The sequence below is a fragment of the Cynocephalus volans genome, chromosome 2 (assembly GCF_027409185.1).
Source record: "Cynocephalus volans isolate mCynVol1 chromosome 2, mCynVol1.pri, whole genome shotgun sequence".
Lineage (NCBI taxonomy): Eukaryota > Metazoa > Chordata > Mammalia > Dermoptera > Cynocephalidae > Cynocephalus > Cynocephalus volans.
Window position 1 is genome coordinate 166,931,059 of NC_084461.1, and position 20,439 is coordinate 166,951,497.

Below are 20,439 nucleotides of genomic sequence, written 5' to 3' on the forward strand. Positions count from 1 at the left end.
TGTTTATCCAAAGAAAGCATGAATGTCAACACAACAGAGTAAGGATAAAACAAACAACTATAGCAATAGATAATAGGAAACACACTCAATAAAATTAATTGCTCATAATAAAGATTCCTAGCAAACTAGGAATGGGAAGAAACTTCATTAAGCTAAAATTTTAAAATAATAAGCAATCATCACCCTAATAATGTAGTATTTAAAGCAGTCCTTAAAAATCAGGGACAAAACAAAGATGCCCACAATCACCATTTCTGTTCAATATTGTACTGGAGGTCCTGGCTACTGCAAAAAGGAAAAAAAAAAAAAAATGGTTTATAAGCATTAGAGAGGAAGAAACAAAACAGTCTTTTGCATAAGGGATGTAATGATTGTCTACGTAAAAACACCCATAACAATCAATACGTTTTTTATATTAAGAGTTTTAGCAAGTTTGCTAGATAAAAGAAATAAAAGTAAATAGTTCTATAATATAACAAAAAGAAAATGTAACTTTTAGAAAATACCACATAAGCAGCAACGAAATACATAGGGTAGTTAGAAATAAATCTAACAAAAGATGTTCAAAGACGTTTACTGGAAAAATATTATGACACTTTATAGCTTAGGGACTATACAATATTTCCTGGGAAGAATCAATGTTTTCAAGACAGCAGCTTTCTCCATTTCACCTACAGACTCAACTCTTATCAAAATCCAAACCGCATGTGTGTGTGCACATGCGCACATGTGCACATGTGTGTTGACAAGCTAATTCTAAAATTTATATGGGAGGAAAGAAATCCAAGAAGATACAAGATGCTTTTGAAGTATAAGATTAAGTTGAAGGGACTTGTCATCCGAATGTAAAAAATAATTCCAAAGCTGTAACAATTACTGTGGTTTGGCACAGGGACAAGTGGGCTGAGAGGACCAAATGCAGACTCCTTAAACAGAGCTGTGTACACAGAGATGCTCGACTGACGACAGAACCACTAGGGTGCAGGTGGACCCAAGCGGCACAGTAAAGCCAGCTGCGAGACAGAACCAGACTGGTCCCTACCTCACACCACACACAAAAGTCAGGAGGACACATGATTTAAATACAAAAGGACAAACGGAAAACGCCTACAAGAGCAGGAGAGGAGTGAAAAGACACTTCCACTTCAGGTTCTGGGCCAGTGAAGATGAATACAGCCCCAGGCATCAGCGCTGACTACACTCACAGGCCTATAGCTGAGTGTTGGAAGAACAGAATGCAGAGGACTGCTCAGTTTGATTTCATTTACATGAAGTTCAAAAATGCTAATCATTTAGGGATAGGTACACATATGGTAAAACCGTGTTTTTTTAAAAGGGTGAGGGAAAAGGGGGAAGGAGATTTCAAAAACAATATGCAGGATGGTGACTGTCTATGGAGGGAGGGAGGGAGAGGAATGAGATTATGGAGGATACAGAATGTGTGGGTACTGATAGTGTTTTACTTATTTTGATTACACAAGTGTTTAAACACAGGATGTATATTTAAAAAATGACACATCTATATTAAACATCATGTACATATATATGAATAAGGCACTTCCATGTACATGAAACACTTGCTACTACTGATGTAAGATATATAAATGAAGTGTTATTTTTAAAACAAGGGAAGAAAGACATTAACAAACATGCACACCTACCAGATTTGCCACATATTAACATTTTGCCCTATTCATTTCAGATTATATATTCTTCTCCTTTTAAAAAAAAGAAATAAAATGTTCCAAATAGAGTTGCTGACTTTGGTGCCCCCCCACCCCACCCACCCACATCACAGGACACCTAACTCTGCAGTTACGATACTGGAGAATACCAGCCTTTCTCCAGAACAGAGGCACCACCCATATACCCACCAGCACGGCAGAGCAGTTTCCATCTCTGCACGTCCTGACTAACTAACACTCGGTACTGTCACGCTCTCATTTCTGCCTGTCCGATGGTTATGAATGGCCTCCCACTGCTTCAATTCACATTTCCCTGATTATTACTGAAGCATCTTTCCATATGTTTATTAGTCATTCATGTTTCTACTTCACCGAATGCTTTTTTATATACTTCACTAGTTTGTTTACTGAGTCGCTTTTTTCTCATTCTGGGAATTCTTTTTCTTTGGGAATGATCACAAAGTACTCCCTTCTGGGCAAGCCGGTTAGTTCAGTTGGGTAGAGTACCGCCTTGTAACACCAAGATCAAGGGTTCAGATCCCAGCCTGGCCCATCGCCCCACCAAAAAATTTTTAAAAATCCCATACTTTTAGTTTGTATTAGAAGTTTATTTTTTGGCAGCTGTCCGGTACAGGGATCAGGACCAAAACCCTTGACCTTGGGGTTACAATGCCATGCTCTAACCAACTGAGCTATCCGGCCAGTCTTGTAACAGAAGTTTTAAAGTTTATTCTTCACATTTAGTTCATGAATCCACCTGTGTATGGCATGTAATGTATTTTTTTCCATGCAGATAAAACAGATAAAATTGTCCCAGCTTGCATTGAGAAATGCAACCTCTATCGTATATCAAGTTTCCATAAATGCAGGGTCTGTTTCTGGACTTTACACTTTGTGCCACCGGACAACCCTTGTACCAATATCTGATTGTCTTAATTATGTAATTTTGTCACCATTCATGATTTCTGATAAAGCAAGACCACACCTTCTCATTCTTATTCACTAGTATCTTGGCTATTCTGGTCCTTTGTCCTTCAATACATATTTGAGGATCTGCTCATCAAATTCCACGTCAAACTAAGTCAAACAAAATTTCCTAATAGCATTTTGATTAGTTACATTGAAATTTTAGATTTGGGGAGAACTTTTGTCCTGATGATACAGTCTCCCCATCCATAAATATGAATCTAAACTCTATCCACATTATTCAGTGAGTAACCTTGTCTTACTACTGACTTGAATGGGAATCTTCTAAAGTTTCATCATTAAGTATAATGTTCACTGTAGTATTTGTATTTTTAATCAATTCTGGAAAGTTCTCACATTGTATTTTTCAAAGGTGCCTCTCCCCCATTCTCTCTATTCTTCCTGCTGTACTCTTGTTGATTTTTTGTTGAACCTTCTCCTTATGTCCTCATGTCTCTAACCTCTAATTTTCCATCTCTTTGTATCTCCCTAATACGGTCTCAAAATTTTCCTTAAATTTATCTTGTAGTTCGTTAATTTTCTTTTCAGTTATGTCTGATTTTTATACCAGCCACAGAGATTTTTTAAATTATAATTTTCTCTTTTTGGTGGCTGGCCAGGACAGGGATCTGAATCCTTATAACACCACACTCTAACCAACTGAGCCAATGAGCTGGCCCTTAAAACCATAATTTTCATTTTCAGTAGTTCCATTTAGGTCTTTTGAATCCATTTATTCCTTTTTCTTAGTAATTGGTTGCATTTTTATGATTTCAGTTCCTTTAGATCTTCATTTATTTTAAACCTACTTATTTATCTCTATCTAATGGTTTTATTATCTGGAATTCTTGGAGAACTAACCTTACTATTTTTTATGTCTAGTAATTCTTGCTGCTTATGAACAACTATGTCCTCATGTGACCAGTTATTTTAGATTTCAAGTTCACCTTCAATGAGGCTTTATCTGTGGGTAACCTTTGGGGTCTGAGGTGAGCAGTTGGAAGGAATTTATCTTCATAGCAGTTTTTTATTTCTTATTCAGTCAAACGGTCCAGGGATATCCATGACTAGATCTAATTTTTATGGATGGTGAGTCCTTAGCCTATGGAGGCTCAGACTGTTTGAAGTTCGCCATCCATACTTTTCTCCCCAACCCTGCCCGAATCCAGGTTAAAATAAAACATGTTGCCCATCATCTTCCTGGGGCAATGGGTAGGAGGTCCCAGTTCCTACAGTCTGCCTTTAACAGGCCCAGAGGTTCTTCTCTCACAGGACAGCAGTTCCACCCAGGGTGGACTCAGTGACACCTCACAGGCTCTGATTTTTAGGTCCTCTTCCTTTCTGGCAGTTCTCTTACTTTTTTTTATGAGCCCACCTATGTACTAAATAAAGTGTTTGTTACATGTAGTGAGCAGGTTTGTAGGTTACCTAGACCACTATGTTACCAGAACCAGAAAATTTGCTGTCTAGTTTTTAAAAAGCAGGGTACCAAAAAGTGTAGAAATTTAGAAAATAAAAATGAAAAAGTCACCACCACAGACAGGGAACCAGAGAACCAAAAGAACGAGGCCAGAAGGTTTGGATAACTTTTATGTCTTTCCAAATGTCTGTCTTTTCCCAAATAATTTTTAAATGACTGTTACTACTATTATATACTAAGAAAAAAGTTTAATTAAAAGGCCCAGGCTATAATTTACAGTTGAACAGTAGTCACAGCATGTAGCCAACACCAGCCATCAGAGCCCAGGCCTCCAGAGTGCAACTGAGAGGAAGTGCAGACCACCGCTCCAAGGGCAGCTCACCTCAGAACTGGGACTCTGGGGGTCGTGACTTCCACAGGTCCCTCACAGGGTCCTCCCAGTCTCCTCACTTCTCCCTCTCACTCCTGGCAGCTCCCCTCAGGTTCACAGTCAACAGTGAGTTACTACTGCCCTTCCCACCTGTTCTTACAGAAACACGAGGTGGGTGTCAGGAATCTAGAGAGGAGTCTATCAGGTGTCTCTGTCCAGTATTCCACTGTGTTCTCAATGTTCCTAAAAACCCTCCTTCTCACAGCAGATGGCAGAATACAACCTCAGGAGAAAAGTCCCTTAACCTGCAAATTACTCCATTTGACATAAAAAGTTATAACTATTGTTTTCACTGAAGCAATGGTTTCCAAATGTTTTTAATCACATAACCCATCAGTAAAAAAATTCTGAGACTGCATCTCCAATATATTCTGTATTATATAATAAAACATACCAAAAAAATTAAAAAGAATCAAGTAACAACTACAATATAAACTGAAGTTTAAACATTTACTTAACGAATATTGTGGATTATATTTTACACGGGAACATTCTGGATAACTTAATCTAACAGAAATACTAATGTTATGCTGAGTTAACAATAAGGCAACCCTTAATAGATGCTGAGATCCTATGTTACCACAGAGAACTAAGACGTTTACTTAAGTTTCCGTCTCAGCTTCTCTATTACCTAAGCCAGCTGTCTTCTCAACACTAGGTGAGTTTTTAACCCTTTATTCTAAATGAGGCCTATTTACATGCTACATCTTTTTCCTCTTGTAAAAATAGTGCATTATTCAAAGCAATAAAATGACATTAAATCCCTGTTCTTTAGTCAATATTGTTAAGATATTACCATCACTGAAAGAACACTTCTAATTACAGAAGCAGTCAAACCTTCCCAATTCCAACAAGAGAACAGTTAATGAAAATTTGAGGTTTTTAAAGCAAAAAAAAAATCAGTATTTCTGAACATAAAATTGTACGCATACCCAATACTATTAAAATTAAGTAAATTAATAAAATATTTATCAAACTGGTTCTTTACTATGAGGTAATTAGACTCAGAGTTTGAAATTAACTTAGAATTTGAAAACATTCTTTATTGAGCCTTTGATTTAAAAAAGTAATCCCAATCCTGAACTGAACTCTCCTTATCTTCCAGTAAAATAAAATTCACATACAATACTTATTTTTGAAGTTTTCACTTAGTAAGACTCATGTATACCATGTACAAATTATTTCCACCTAAGTCTCTACACTGAAGAGATGGTTTAGCTAATGAAACACTGGCCTAATAATATAGTAGACAAACATGTTTTAATGAAGATGAAAAATTCATCACGTCTGTGAGTGCTCAGATGACTGATGCTATTATCAGGTACCTAATCACACGGATACGTTCAACTTCCATGAACAGTGTCTTCTGATCTGCTAGGGAGGCATAAATAGAGGCAGACAGTCTCCAGCCACATAGAAGGAATAAAGAATAGAAAATTGTACCAATTATTAATTTCTTTCTAAGAACTTTGCCTCTTTAAAGTTTACAAAGAAAGGTGCTTTTCATGATTTAATATTAGAGATCTGCCACTGTACCTGGAAAACACACTATTTTGATATAAATAGTTATGACTATTATTCACAGTTTTAAAAAATCAAACAATTTGATGTGTTATTTTGCTAATTATTCTTCCTTTGTGAGGCCTTAGCAGAAGTCTCAGCAACAGAAGAAACTATGGGAAAACCAGGAGTTAGGTTCTAGGGCCGGCCCATGGCTCACTTGGGAGAGTGTGGTGCTGATAACACCAAGGCCACGGTTAGCTCACTTGGGAGAGCGTGGTGCTGACAACACCAAGTCAGGGGTTGAGATTCCCTTATCGGTCATCTTTTTTTTTTTTAAAAAAAGAGTTAGGTTCTAACCATGGGCCATACTTGGAAAAAGGTTTGATTGGGTATAAATGGACACATAGGCCCCAAGTGCATTTCTCTCTCTTTTTATGCTTTGTTTCCTAGAACTACTGTCCTTTGGTTACCACTCTGCTGACCACTAAAGATGAGATTTGATTATCACTATTAGTACATGCTGGTGGATACTTAGTCTAGAACTTACTTTAAAAAATGTAAGAAGAACAAAATATGCATACAATTATGGCAATATGATACCCAAGTAAGTAAATTTATTATTTGATAAAATTAAGAAATATGCCTTTTTGACAATAATGAAAATAAGACCTTAATTAGTTTGCTGACTTTTCTAAGGACATCAGGTATAAATCCATCACATGGACAAAGCACAGTCATAAATATTATTCACTTGAACTGACAGATTCTGTAGTATTATTTGTGGCAAGGCCCACACCAGGCCTAATAACATCCGCTTCTGTTAAGGACTAATGCTAACCTAACTGTTTCTGCTTGAACTGGTTGCCTCAGCCTGCAATGAGGGCAGAGGAGGTGATATAGCTGAGTTTTCTGTGTACTGAGAGTGAAATTGGTTTATTCTAGCCCAAATCTATTCGGCAACTCAAAGACAAAAACAGAACAAAACTTTCTAGAATTCTGAGAGTACTTTTGTCTTTGAGCAAATAACTTGTACAGTCCTTACTTATATGCCAGGCACTATTTTTAAAGCTTTACGTATGTGAGTGTACTTTAAAAAGTTCATGGAAAAATAGAATGAAAAGAAAATACAAATCTTTCCATGAACTTTTTGAAGTACCCTCATATTAACTCAGGAATTCTTCAATTTTTTGTGTGACAGGCACCACCCCGCAACCAATGTGACAATCCGGTGAAGCTTGTGAACTCCTTCTCAGAACAATGTTTTTAAATACATAAAATAAAATACACAAGATTGCAAAGGAAACAAGTTACACTAAAATACAGTAACATACGTGTTCTTTTAATAATGCATTAAGTAACAAAATCTAGGGGAAGGCTAATAAATACCTTAATTTCAAAGCAGTGACAGACAGACACAATAAGACCCCGCAACAAATGTAATGTGACATGAAAATATCTGTGATTTCTACTGGTGATAAACCAGTTACTGCAAATACTGTTACGAATTGTAATCTGTTTCATAATTTAAAAAAACACTAAATTCCAGTTAGAGATTAATAAAAATAAAGATCCAACATCTTACCCACCCAAGTTCCAAACCCTCTGAATTCTATCCATTGACCTTAGGAGGGATGAGCGCCTTTGTTGACAGCTCCTTTAACCCTCAAACAGCCCTGCAGGGTAGGTGGTGTCCTTACCCCATTTTACAGTTGAGGACTATGAGGTACGGCACAGTCATACACGGTGCCACTGTAAGACAAGTGAATGAAGCATGCACACACCGGCAGTCCTCTAGGTGGTGGGGCCTCACCTTGATGGGGGGCTTCCGAGTGATGTGGGAGACCAGGAAGTTCATGGCAATGTCCTCACAGTTGATGTATTCATCCACCATGTCTCGGATGGCCTGGGGCATCACATAAGAATACAGGTAGGCATAATACTATCAGGAGAAGAAAAAGAATCATATACTCTGTTAGAGGCCACAGTTCTTTGGCTTTTGGCAAAAATATACATGGATCTAAGGGCTATTTGGAAGGGGGAACAGTTTGGATGTGGCAATAACTGGAAAGCACTACTGGCATAAAGGGAGTTGGGGCCAGGGATGTTAAACATCCTGCAATGCAGATCTTCTGCAGTGAAGAATTATCCCATTCAAATTGCCATGATCACACCTTTTCACAAACAGAACTTCATGTAATCGCCTTGGTACCTCAGCAATTTTGAAATCAATATAAAGATTTGTCAAAATAGGTCAGACACTGGTTCAGTTGAGCAATATGCTATCTCTGACAATGGCAGTAGGGATACTGAGGGAAAAAAGCCTTGTTATCTTCTCAGACCTCCGTTAATCACAGAACCAGGAACATCCAATCCCTCACTGCCTCACTCACAGATCCTTGAGGCTGACCGCTTATTGCCGTAGGCGACTCCCTGCTCCAAATCACCATCATTTCTTGCCTGGCCTCTTCATGCCGTCTCCTAACAGTCTCCCTGCTACCAGACCATCCTCCCTGCATTCTCTACTCAGTACAGCAGAGTGATCACGTTAAAACAAGTCCAAATGATCACATCACTCCTTTACTCCAAACCCTCCAGTGCCTTCCCATCTCACTTGGAGTAAAAACCAAAGTCCTTCAAATGTCCTGCAAGGCCCACAAAGTGTGCCAAAGCCAGCTTACACTTACTAACAAACACTGATTGCTAAATTTTCAGGAATTTTGTGAGCCTGTTATTAAACATAACCATTATTAAAAATGTCATTACATAAACTTGAAATCAAATAAGCTATATAAAAAATCAACACAATAAACATCCAAAACTTACCACTTCTTAATTAACTTAAGAACTTAACACTTCTTAATTAACTTACGATATTTACTATAATCTATTAACATTTTACTGTTGTTCTGTGACTCGTAGTGATAACTCGAAATCAGCCAAGGTGAAAATATTTATACCACAGAAATCAGCAAATACTACAAAATAGGCACAAGTCAACCACGATGTGTGGCAGTATGCTGGCAACAAACAAATAGGTGAGGCGCCCGTTACACTGACTCACATATTCTGTTACCCTAATAGTACAATCTGTGCAGGGAAATAAAGAATGATCATAAAATTTTTTGTGGCACAGAGTAGTTTGCTGGTTATCTTGTAGCAAAGTACATAGGAGTTGGTAAACTTAAAATATCAATTACATTTTTTCGTTTTTTACAAATAGGTGATTCAAATTTGTTAACCCTTTAAATGACCAGTGGCTGTCATTAGTCACTCATGAGAATATGTTTATTAACTAAACACAATCCATTTATTTGAGGAAATGGTAACATTTTAACAGTAAGAAAGAACTGCCTTTTTTAAAAAAAACCATGGAGAAAGCATCGTGAGACAAATGTTTAGAAGTATTTTCACCATGATGTGGTTTTGTTGAAAAAATTATTTATGTTAATCTATAAAAACTTGCATATCTGCACATTTTAGAAACACAGAAAAACCTTCCTAATCTGTTAAAAAAATCTTTTAAATGAAGAGTTTCAATGGATTTAGAAACTACCCTAAAATATAAAAATGTAATACCTTCCCTTGGTTTGCTAAAATACATGAACAGCATCATAAAAGATGGAAATTGCTGGTCTGGTTTTAATAAAACACTGCCAGATTGGTGGACGAGACTGAAAAGCATGAGTGTCACAGCTCAGCACAGTGACGAGGTGTTTCTTCCAAAGACAGAGATTTGAACCAAGTATCAAACATGCTTAAGTTAGAAACAGATCTCTGACTTGCCATAACACACAAGATGCAATCAAGACTTTCAAAAACAAAGAGTATCCAATCATATTGCTTTCACTAAAATTTAAGAATTTAGGGAGAACATTATTTTGAAAATTTCATCATCATTATCTCAAACTTTAAAAATATTTTTTAGTAATGTATGCACACACACATAATTTATAAATAAATATATATACGTTAAGTACATGTTCAAACAGTTTTACTGACAGGCACTTATCAAAAAACTTGAGTGCTACAGATTAGAGATGACCAACTTAATTGCTTTCAAGGTCCAAGCAAGTAAGGCAAGTAAGTGGAATTTTAAAAAATGGGCACAGGAGGGCTGGCTGTGTTAACAGCTCGGCTGGTTAGAGCACGGTGCTGACAACAAGGTCCAGGGTTCAATCCCTGCACCAGCCAGCTGCCAAAAACAAACACAAAAGAAATGGGTGTAAGAAAAGTGGGGAGTCTCAAAGTAAGTGGGCGCATGCACGCCCTTTGCAGGGAGAGAAAAATGGGGAGTCTCAGAGTAAGTGGGCGCATGCACGCCCTCTGCAGGGAGAGTGGCCGTGCAGCTACAGCCACTCTGAGCCAGGCAGGAACACAGCCCCGCAGGACCCAGCCTTCCTTATTATTGTGGTCCAGCTCTTTTTGTAAAATCTTCTAATTTTTAAAACTTAGCAATGTATAGGACAACACTGGGGGACCAAATGAACATTTCTATATGCCAAGTGTGGCTCAAGGCTGCTAGTCTATAACCTCTGATGTAGATTTTCAAACAAAAAAAATACTAAGTTTTATTAAATTATTTATTTCTTGGAAGTAAAGGGATCTGACCATTAACTTTTTGAAAGAACAATCGGAGAGTTTGAGAAGTCAGACTTTTCGGAAGACAAGGGAACTCTCAAGCATAAACAGACACTGCTAAAATCAGTAGTTCCTGCTTAGATGAGCCAATGTGAAAATAGACGACTCCTAGTTAGACGTGGTTTCTCAGCCAGCCGCTGTCTGACCCCCAGCCCTCTCACCCTACTTGCAACCTCCAGCCCAATCAATTTTGGAAAATAAGCACTAGAGCTAATTTCAAGAATGGGATGAGTATATCAGCTTCACACATTAAGTTTTAAAAAGAAAAAGAAAACTGAAAGTTTAATGATTTCTTAGGCTGCTTCAAAATGTCCCTAATAAAATGACTTTTACGGTTTTATTTGAGGTGACTTGTAAGATGCCACCATCTGAAATGAAATATATAAGGGAGAAGAGATTTGAAAGATTTGGGGGAGAGGTGGTGAGCTTTCTGGGGAAAAGTTCAGTTTGAAGTACCTGAGGGACAGACAGATGCCCTGAAAACAATTAAATACACAAATTACACATCTCACCAAAAGGCAAGGCTAGAATATAGACATGGAAATCATCAGCTTGTAGGTGCTAAGAAAAGCCACAAGCCTTGGGAGCATCAGAGGAAGCCTAGGCAAAACACAAAGTAAGAAGGGCAACAGAGGCTACTCTGGGGCTCATCGGCATTTATAGGGAACAGTGGTGGGTGGTCTTCCACACGGACGAGAGCACCTTGAACAACGGGGGCATGGAGTGGAGACAGGGTGAGGAGCCAGGCAAAGCCTTGATGACTGTGAGGGAACAATTAGGAGGCTGGCGGATGGCAGCAAAGAGACAGATTTTACATGACAGCTGAGAAGTAAACATCCAGAAGAGTCACTGGCAAGCAATGAAAATGTTCCCTACACCTTCCCTGCTCCAAAGTACAAATCTGGGGAAATAAGTAGCCTCAGAGTCTACGGGAAAGGGCCAAAGAAAAAGCACTGGCCTCAGAGAAAAGTCGGGTTTCAACTGGGTCAAGGAGCCAGAGGAGGTGTTCTGTGAAGGAGGAGGCAGAGGTGACTTGGTTATCTCAGAGCACAGAGAAGACCTCAGGACGGAAGGTACAGAGCACCACCCAACAAAAATGTAACACAAGCCACACATGTCATTTTAAACTTTCTAGTAGCCACATTTTTTTAAAGTAAAAAGAAACAGTCACATTAACTAATATATTTTACTTAACCCAGAATATCCAAAATAATTGATCTCAATATGCAGTCTATATAAAAAATTACTGAAGTCTGGCCAATTAGCTCAGCTGGTTTGAATGCAGTGTTATAACACCAGGTCAAGGGTTCTGATCCCCATATTAGCCAGCCACCAAAAAAAAAACAAACAAAACAAAAAAAAAAAACCCCAAAAAACCCCCACCACATTATAAAAAATTATTGAGATATTGTACCTTCTTTCTTTCATGCTGCATTTTCAAAATCTGGTGTATTTCTTACACTTACAGCTCATCCCAGTTCTGACCAGTCAATAACCCTATGTGGCCAGTGGCTACTTTACACAACAGAAGAGGTCAGAGGAAAGATGGGTCAAGAGCAAAAAGTAGAACATAGAGATGACGGTGCCGGAGAGAAGGAATGACTAGAGGGGGCTGCACTTTGGATATTCAGTGAAATTTGGGATGTGAGACACAGCGGGAGTAACAAGTTCTAAAGAATCAAACAGAGCCACAATAGACAGAGGCTCGTGGTGGGGCTCGGAACAGTAAGGTCAGTCTGTGTCAGAGAAGGGCCAGGGGTCAGCCTTGTGTTGGCTGGGCCATGTGCAGGATGGCAATGCTGAAACTGAACGTATCTAAGAGGTCTGTCTGCCAATGCCCTCAGTTTTACAGAGAGACAGCTGATGCCCAGAAAGAGAAACAGGTTTTCCTAATGGCTTCGATGCAATTGTGCAGGCAGCCCTCCCAACCTTTTTGTTCCAGAGTTGCTCAAAGCATCTTGATCATTGTCTTAAAAAACAGAAATAGCTTACCTCTAGCACAGAAGGGACAAAAAAGCATTAGGAAAGCTAAACTGAGGGCATTTCACTACCGTGCAAAGGCTCACCTCTTACTAAGCTGATGCCACTCTTAGCAGCCTTTTCTTACCTTGTGAAAGAAGGCAGCACCTGTCAGCACCATGGACAGTTCACAGGAGTAGTTGGAGTTGTAGAGCCAGGACTGATGAGGGACATCCCATGCATGGTAACGGCCAGGAAAGCCCACAATGCGGTCCCGTGATTCTCTCCACACCCTCAAAAACAGAAGTGCATGAACACACCTGAGTACAGAGCTCTGAAATGAGCAGCAACACTTAAAAGTCTTGCCTCTGAGCAGGCTCTCTGGCTCTTAGGCTTTTATTTACTTTCCCCCCCCCCCTTTTTTTTTTTGGTCAAATAACAATATCAATCACAAGCCAAATAGGATACAAACAAATAAACAGTATCATATGTAGCTGCCTTAATAAGCACCTGCTTATTTGCCCTCTATTCTGGCAGCCAGCATCTCTCCAGCCCCTACAGAAAAAAGAAGCTGATATAACGTGGACAGGGGTCTCCAGAATGGGTTATGGACAAAAATCTCCTAAGAGGCAAGAAGAAGATATCAATCTCTATTTATTTTTCATCTTATTTAATTTCTAAAAAAAAGTTTCTCTCTCTCTCTTTTTTTTTTTTTTTTTTTTTTTTTTTGGCAGCTGGCTGGTATGGGGATCCAAACCCTTGACCTTGGTGTTACCAATACTACATTCTAACCAGACACTCTGGTTTCTCTTCAGATCGTATAAATCTTTCGCCTTTTACATTCTAACCAGGTGAGCTAACTGGCCAGCAAAAGTTTTGTTTTCAATGAGCACAATATATTAGTTCAGTAGGACATGTATGTAATTTATGTATATTGCATACTTAACTTTTGCAATACTTGTGTACTGAAAAGAGTACACAATAAAAAAGTCGAGTGACCACAAGTCTAACCATAGGAGACTACTGCCTGGGATGAAGTGCATCAGTGTTAATCCCTAATTTGAGCAGAGCTCAAGGAAAAAGCTGTATCATGAGAAGAAGAGGTCTACAAAACCACACAAATGAAAGGTTTCGCTAAATGCAAGAAATAAATTCAGAATTCAGTATGTTTCGGGGTAAACTTTTATATCACTTCCAAATTTATAGGTCAGGCAGAACAAACAAAGTGGGCACCCCAGTTTCACAGGCTGAAACTGCAGAGCTGGAAGCAGTTAAGCTCCACAGAACACACAGGCCTGTGCAAGAGCTTCAGGAGATTTACAGCCAAATCACAACCTTTATCCCAATAAAACAGCCTTCAAGGTGGGCTTTTTTTAGACTACTGATTTTTTTATTGTGGCAAAATTTAGCATTTTAACCATTTTTAAGTGTATACAGTTCAGAGGCATTAATTACCTTCACACTGTTGTGCAACCATCACCACCATCATCTCTAGAACTTTTTCATCTTCCCAAAACAAAAGCCTACACCCATTAAACATTAGTTCCCCACTCCTACCTTCTCCAGCCTCTGGCACCCACCCTTCTACTTTCTGTCTCTATGAACTTGACTCCGCTGGGACCTCTTATAAGTGGAATCACACAATATTTATCCTTTTGTGCTGTTTATACTTCCGACTATTATACATAATGCTGCTGTGATCATTCACAAACTGCTTTTTGTGTGGACGTGTGTTTTCAATTCTTTTGGATGTTCTTTTATCTATTCCTTAAGAATATGTCTGCCTCTTTCTTGGCTCCATAAGTTGAAGTTAGTCAAGATTTATCTTTTGCCAGATGGAAGAATTCTTATACTCAACCTTTCCTTTTGAACTTGGGTCTGTTTCATTCCCATTCAGGTGAAATAGCAAATAGAGGAGATTAATAAGAGAAAGCTTTTAGATCAAAGTATGCCCATACAAATGAGAAAGCAGTCAGGGTGAGAAGAGGTAAGGACATACACAGCCAGAGATAATTCACCAGTTCCATTACTGGAGGCTAAACCTCGAATTTCGAATGAATGTTATGAGACACATTAAAAGGCTCCCTGTTATTCTCTCACCACCTGGAAATCTGCTGAGAAATGGCATGGAAAAGGTCAAAAGTCTTTCTAAATTGGGACCACAAAAGACAGCAAATGCCAGCTGTCTTAATAAGCCTCAAACTCATCAAAGCTGGGACTCCTTATCTAAATCATTCTTGGGATCTCTTGTTAACACCCCATGACTCTGATCGTGGCTCCCAGTCCTTCGGTATGCTCTAAACCATGTCATGCTGTGTCAGAAATATACCCTCCCTTCCCTACCATCAATAACAACACCTGCAAGGGCAAAGACCACTTCTGGTCATGACATGGCTTCCTTCCTTTCATAAAAACAAGCAGACAGCTGGCTGTTTATTTTCATGTAACAAACAAAATACCCTGGCTTAGGACGATTTTTTTTTTTAAATCATAGCTAGCAACAGACTTGCTTCAATAATATCCTAGGAGGAAGTCAAAGGAATAGGAGGAGGCTGGGTGGGGGAGAAGAACAGATGTTCTAATTTATCAGAAATGTGTCAAATCATTCTTTATAGATTTAAGATGGATACAGCAATAAAACTGCTGCTCCTTTCGTCTGCACATCTGCACTCACAAACTGAAGCCAGCGGGAGCCAGAGGTCTACTACACATCCGCACTGATAAACTGAAGCCAAAGGGCTGGGCAAGGCAGGTCAGGTATTCAGTGAATGGAATGTGGGCACAGGGAAGAGCGCTCCATCCTGGATCCAAACTTTATCCAAACAAGACCTCCACAGAAATCTATTACAGTGCTTCTCAAACTATCTTAGCAAAGAACTAATTTCCCCCTAAATTTATTGTGGAATGATACTTTTGTAAAATACAATAAAAATGAACTGCATGGTTTCTTAAATGTGACACCAAAAGCACAAGCAACCAGAGAAAACAGAGATGAACTGGACTTCGTCAGAATTTAAAACTTTGTGCTTCAAAGGATATCTCAAGAAAATAAAGACAACCCACAGAGTGGGAAAAAATATCGGCAACTCAAATCTCTGATAAGGGACTTGTATCTACAATGTGCAAAGGACTCTTACAACTCGGAAATAAAAAATGAACAACCCAAACCAAACTGGGCAACGGATCTGAATTTCTTCAAAAAAGATATAAAAATGGCCAATTGGTCAATAAGCACATGAAAGATGCCAACATCATTAGTCATCAGAGAAATGCAAATCAAAACTATAATTAGCTACCACTTCACACTGACTAGGATGGCTGTAAGTGTTTTTTTAAAAAAGAGAACTTAAGTGTTGATGAGGGTGTGGAGAAGCTGAAACTTTCATACACTGCTGGTGGGAATGTGAAATGGGGCAGCTGCTCTGGAAAACAGTCTGGCAGGTCTCCAAAATGTTAAACACAGAATTGCCATATGATCCAGCCAGTCTAGTCCTAGCTATACACCCAAAAGAAATGAAATGTTCATACATAAACTTGCACATGAATATTCATGGCAGCATTATTCATAATAGCCAAGAAGTAGAAGCAACCCAAATGTCCACCAACGGATGAATGAGTAATCTAAATGTGGTATATCCGTACACAAGGAATAAAATACTGGTACATGCTACAAGGTAGATGAACCTTGAAAACACTGTTAAGTGAAAGAAGCCGGTCACAAAAGGCCACATATTGTATAGTTCCATTTATATAAAATGTCCAGAACAGGCACGTCTATAGAGACACAAAGGTTACTGGTTGCCTAGGACTTAGAGGGGCTGGAGGGAAATGGTGAGTGACTGCTAATGGGTATGGGGTTTCCTTTGGTGGTGATGAAAATTTCTAGGAATACCTGTAGTGATGGTTGCATAACTCTGAATATACTAAAAACCACTGAATTGTATACATACCTAAATGAGTAAATTGTATGATACGTGAATTATATTCAAAATACTTTACAAAAAAAATGAATTGCAAGGAAAATGATCACACACTTGGATGTCATAGCAAATGTCTAATTGCTTTAGAAGTTTCTAAACGCTTACCCTCGATTTTTGTACTTACCTCATTATGGACAGGTAACAAACTGTCCCTGGACCAACATGCCAGTTCATGACACACTCTGAGCAGCCCTAACCCACTCCATTCTTGTACCTGTAATGTACCCTCGAGTGGGTTGCTCAAGCCCTGACAGCAGCTGCTGAGGTTCAGGACAGCGGCACAGCTGAGTGGCTGCACAGAAGTTCTGGAGTCAGACAAACCTGCGTTTGAACCCCAGCTCTGTCTGCCACTTACTCTCCAGCTTCACAGCTTTGCTCTCTGGGTCCTTTACTTCTCACATTATCAAGTTTCGGGAGGATTAATGAGATAAATCAGGCAGGTGCTCAGCTAGTCTCTGGCACACGGTGTGTGTTCAACAAAGGTTAAGCATCATCATCATCATAATCATCATCATAATCACCATCATCTCCTCCTCCTCCCTCCTCTCTTTCCACTTGGATCTTTGCTTCCAACCCCATATTCCCCCAAATCTTTCTGGGCCCAGGATTCTGCAACTGTTCCACTGCCCCAACACATAGCAATGTGTTACTTCTATCTGCCTATGAGTTATTTTCCATTCCTCTAACAACAAAACCTTCAAGTTTCCTTTAGAAAACAACCCCTTGCCTCCACCCTCAGCCCACATGGTCTGGGTATAAGGATGACATACTCGCAGCTCCAGGAGCAGGCAGTAACCCTGGTCTAGCCCATCCAAGAATTCCATCTCCCTGGCCTAGGAAGAAGAGCCTATGTAAGAGCAGAGCAGAACCTAGAGATAATGAAATGGTGCCTCCGACACCACCAAGACCCTGGATCCAACTGCAGCCTACGTCAGCCCTTACTGCCTCTGAGGGCTTCTCAGTTACTATCAGCCATGAAATTCATTTTGCTGCCTGATCCAGGCCTGAGTTAGTTTTCTGTCACTTGCAAACTAAAGTGTTTCCTGACTGAAAAGCAGTCTCTCACCGAAACCCAAACATGATTTCATCGTGGCGGAGGTGAGCATCATCATCGATAGACAGGATGGCCTCAGTCTCAATTTCATTCCAGGGCAGGAATCGATTGTTCAGACTGTTCTTCTCAGTACGGACCACCTGCAATGAGGAAGGAAGACACTAAAACTCAATGCTGCATTACAGAATGCAAGATCAAAACTGTCTTTAGGTCAAAGGAGACTATGGCTAAATTTACTGAATAATTTTGCCTGATTACCTACCACCTGCAAAATCTAGCATATGCCATTCAGAAATAAAAAACTGCTTTATTATTTCAACAAATGTTGATTTCACGTTTTAAGCTTTATTCATTCATTAACTAATTTTCTTGTGAAACAAGCTAAAGCTGAGGAATACTTTACATATGCAATAAACACAGTCTAGGGAAATTAAGAATGACTTTCCAAAGAGAACACAAGGTGGCGGAGTAGAACTAAGATTCCCACCCCTAGCTCTGAAATCCCAGCTTGCTCATGAATTTTAAACCAAGCTCAGATATCCCTTGCATCTATGTCACTTCTGACCACCAGTTTTAAGACCTTTTTGGAAATATAAACCAAAAAAAAACCCAACAACAACAAAGCATAGCCTATCCTGCTGAGGTTAATTACTTCACCTTTATAATTCCTACCTACATGAAGAAAAGCTTTCCTTCCTTTTCAAGGTGTAACTATTCAGTAAAACTAACTCCTTCTGAGTCTTTAGCAAATTCCAGATCAAGACATCTATCCAAAGTGATCCATATATCCAAAGCAGTATTCTCCTCATAAACAAAAATCAATGCCTCAAACAGGAGAACTACATTGTAACAATTTTTTTCATTTAACCATATCTCAGGTAAGTATAGTTCACCTACAATGTAGGTGGCAGTTCTGTTACTCACCTTGCCTCATAAAACTCAAATAAATGCCCACAGTCAGTACTTCGACAGCTCCTTTTATTTTTCTAGTATCTTTATCTACCTAACGAAGAACCATTATTGTATTCTCAAAAACCAAAAACAAAGAGAATCTCATGAGGAATAATCTTTTTAGAAATCCAGGAAGGGTCATACTACTTTCAACAGACCATCTCACTTGTCCAGAGGACAATCCCTCTCCCTGGCATGACAAATTCACTGTGTCTAAGCCCTTAAAGTGCATGAATGGTTTGAAAGGCACTCCCATGACGTCATCCACTGTCCCTTCAGCTTAAAATACCTCTCTTCCTCCACTCTTCTGCCAAAATCATTCTCACCCTGGAGAGAAAAACTGCATCACACAACTAGCAAGCTGAGAGAGCCAGAACTGTGCAGAACTCATGCCTGCTGACTCCAAATTCAGTCCTTGTTCTGCTAAACTTATGTTAACTTTATAAATTTCTTCAAACCAAAGCCACCATGGAAAATGCATTAATAATTTGTGTTCCATAAAGGTAAAAAAAAAAAAAACTGCCAATGAAGGAAGCATGTGAAATAGCTGATCACTCAGAATGTTGACCTTATTAAAGAGCCTTTTTTTAGACTTCACCTCAGCCCCAGAGGAGCTCTGGCCCAACTCAAGACAAAGAGGGATCTGTGACAGACATGCTACTATAGACAACAGATGTCAGAGCCAAACAACGGACATAGAATTCCATCTTCCCTGCAGTATGTTGGATCAGTTTGTAGTGTAGGGACTCCTAACTCAGATTCAGCAGCGAGAAGACAAAGGAACTGCAACCTGTGTCAGGAAAAAGAGTGGCAAGGACAGGGATGCCAAATACTCACCTTAGCGGCTACTGGACCCTGTTCCCCATGGAGTAGGAGGGTGGCCAGAAGTGGTAGGAGCCAAACGGCAAGCTCAGCGACATAAAATGCCATCTATTGTAATGGTATCCCAATTCAAGAGACATTAAAATACAAAATACGGTCCGCCTCAGGAACCAGGGTGTACTGTATAGCAGCTGGTCCCTCGGACTCCCCAACAAACTGCCCAGGTCATTCATTTTACTCTGCTCACAGGCCTGCCACTCACTCGGTACAGAGCCATAAGTCTGCCAGTTCAGCTGACACAGCTCCTCAACTCTAGCAGTGAATCTGCACAGCTTAAAACCTACCAGTGAATACACAGCTTCAAATGAAGGAAAAAACCTGACAAATTCAACTCTTGAATATTCACTTGTAGATGACCGATTTTGTGAGTAAATCTCCAGGTGAGTTATCTATGACAAAATTAATAATCTAGGAACACAGCACCGTGTGATCTAAAGCCCAGCAGCATGGACATCACCTGGGACTGCTAGAAATGAAGAACTTCAGGCCCACCAAGAGCTGAGTCAGAATCTTCATTTGAACAAGATCCTCAGGTGATTCCTATGCACATTAAATTTTGAGAAGCACTGGTAGAGGGAAAGAACATGGCTCTGGAGTCAATCAGAAAAGCTTGGGTTCAAATTCCAATTCTTCCTCTAACTAGACATGTGAACATAAGCACCCTCTCTCCTAAATCCAAACAGCACCAGGTTGTCTGCCAAAATTGAAGTTACATATCTGCTAAACTTAGCAACCCTATAAAAAACCTAATTCTGAATCTAAAAAACTAAAATGATAATTTGACACCTAGAACATAATTTGACACCTAAAACATATCCAAAATTATGTCTAATTTACAAATCGAACCAAATCAAGAGAAACTACTTTGTTCTGTAGAAGACTTAGGTGGAGTCATAAGCTGGAGGTCTATTACCATATAAATGTGTTTTGGCCTAGATTTCACAAATAGGATTTCGAGTACGTTTGTTAAA

General features: G+C 39.3%; 1 protein-coding gene across 4 annotated transcripts in view; it reads right to left on the bottom strand.

The window, feature by feature from the left end:
* The window catches only part of EXTL3 (exostosin like glycosyltransferase 3), a 107,073-nt gene that overhangs the window by 4,193 nt on the left and 82,441 nt on the right, over positions 1 to 20,439 (bottom strand). For 3 of the 4 annotated variants that reach the window (XM_063086695.1, XM_063086694.1, XM_063086696.1), the window contains exons 4-6: positions 17,648 to 17,775; positions 12,750 to 12,894; positions 7,815 to 7,943 (exon numbers count right to left, since the gene is read on the bottom strand). In XM_063086695.1, the coding sequence (XP_062942765.1) occupies positions 7,815 to 7,943; positions 12,750 to 12,894; positions 17,648 to 17,775 (402 nt within the window). The remainder of the gene's footprint in view (positions 1 to 7,814; positions 7,944 to 12,749; positions 12,895 to 17,647; positions 17,776 to 20,439) is intronic. The other variant, XM_063086697.1, reaches the window with a different exon arrangement.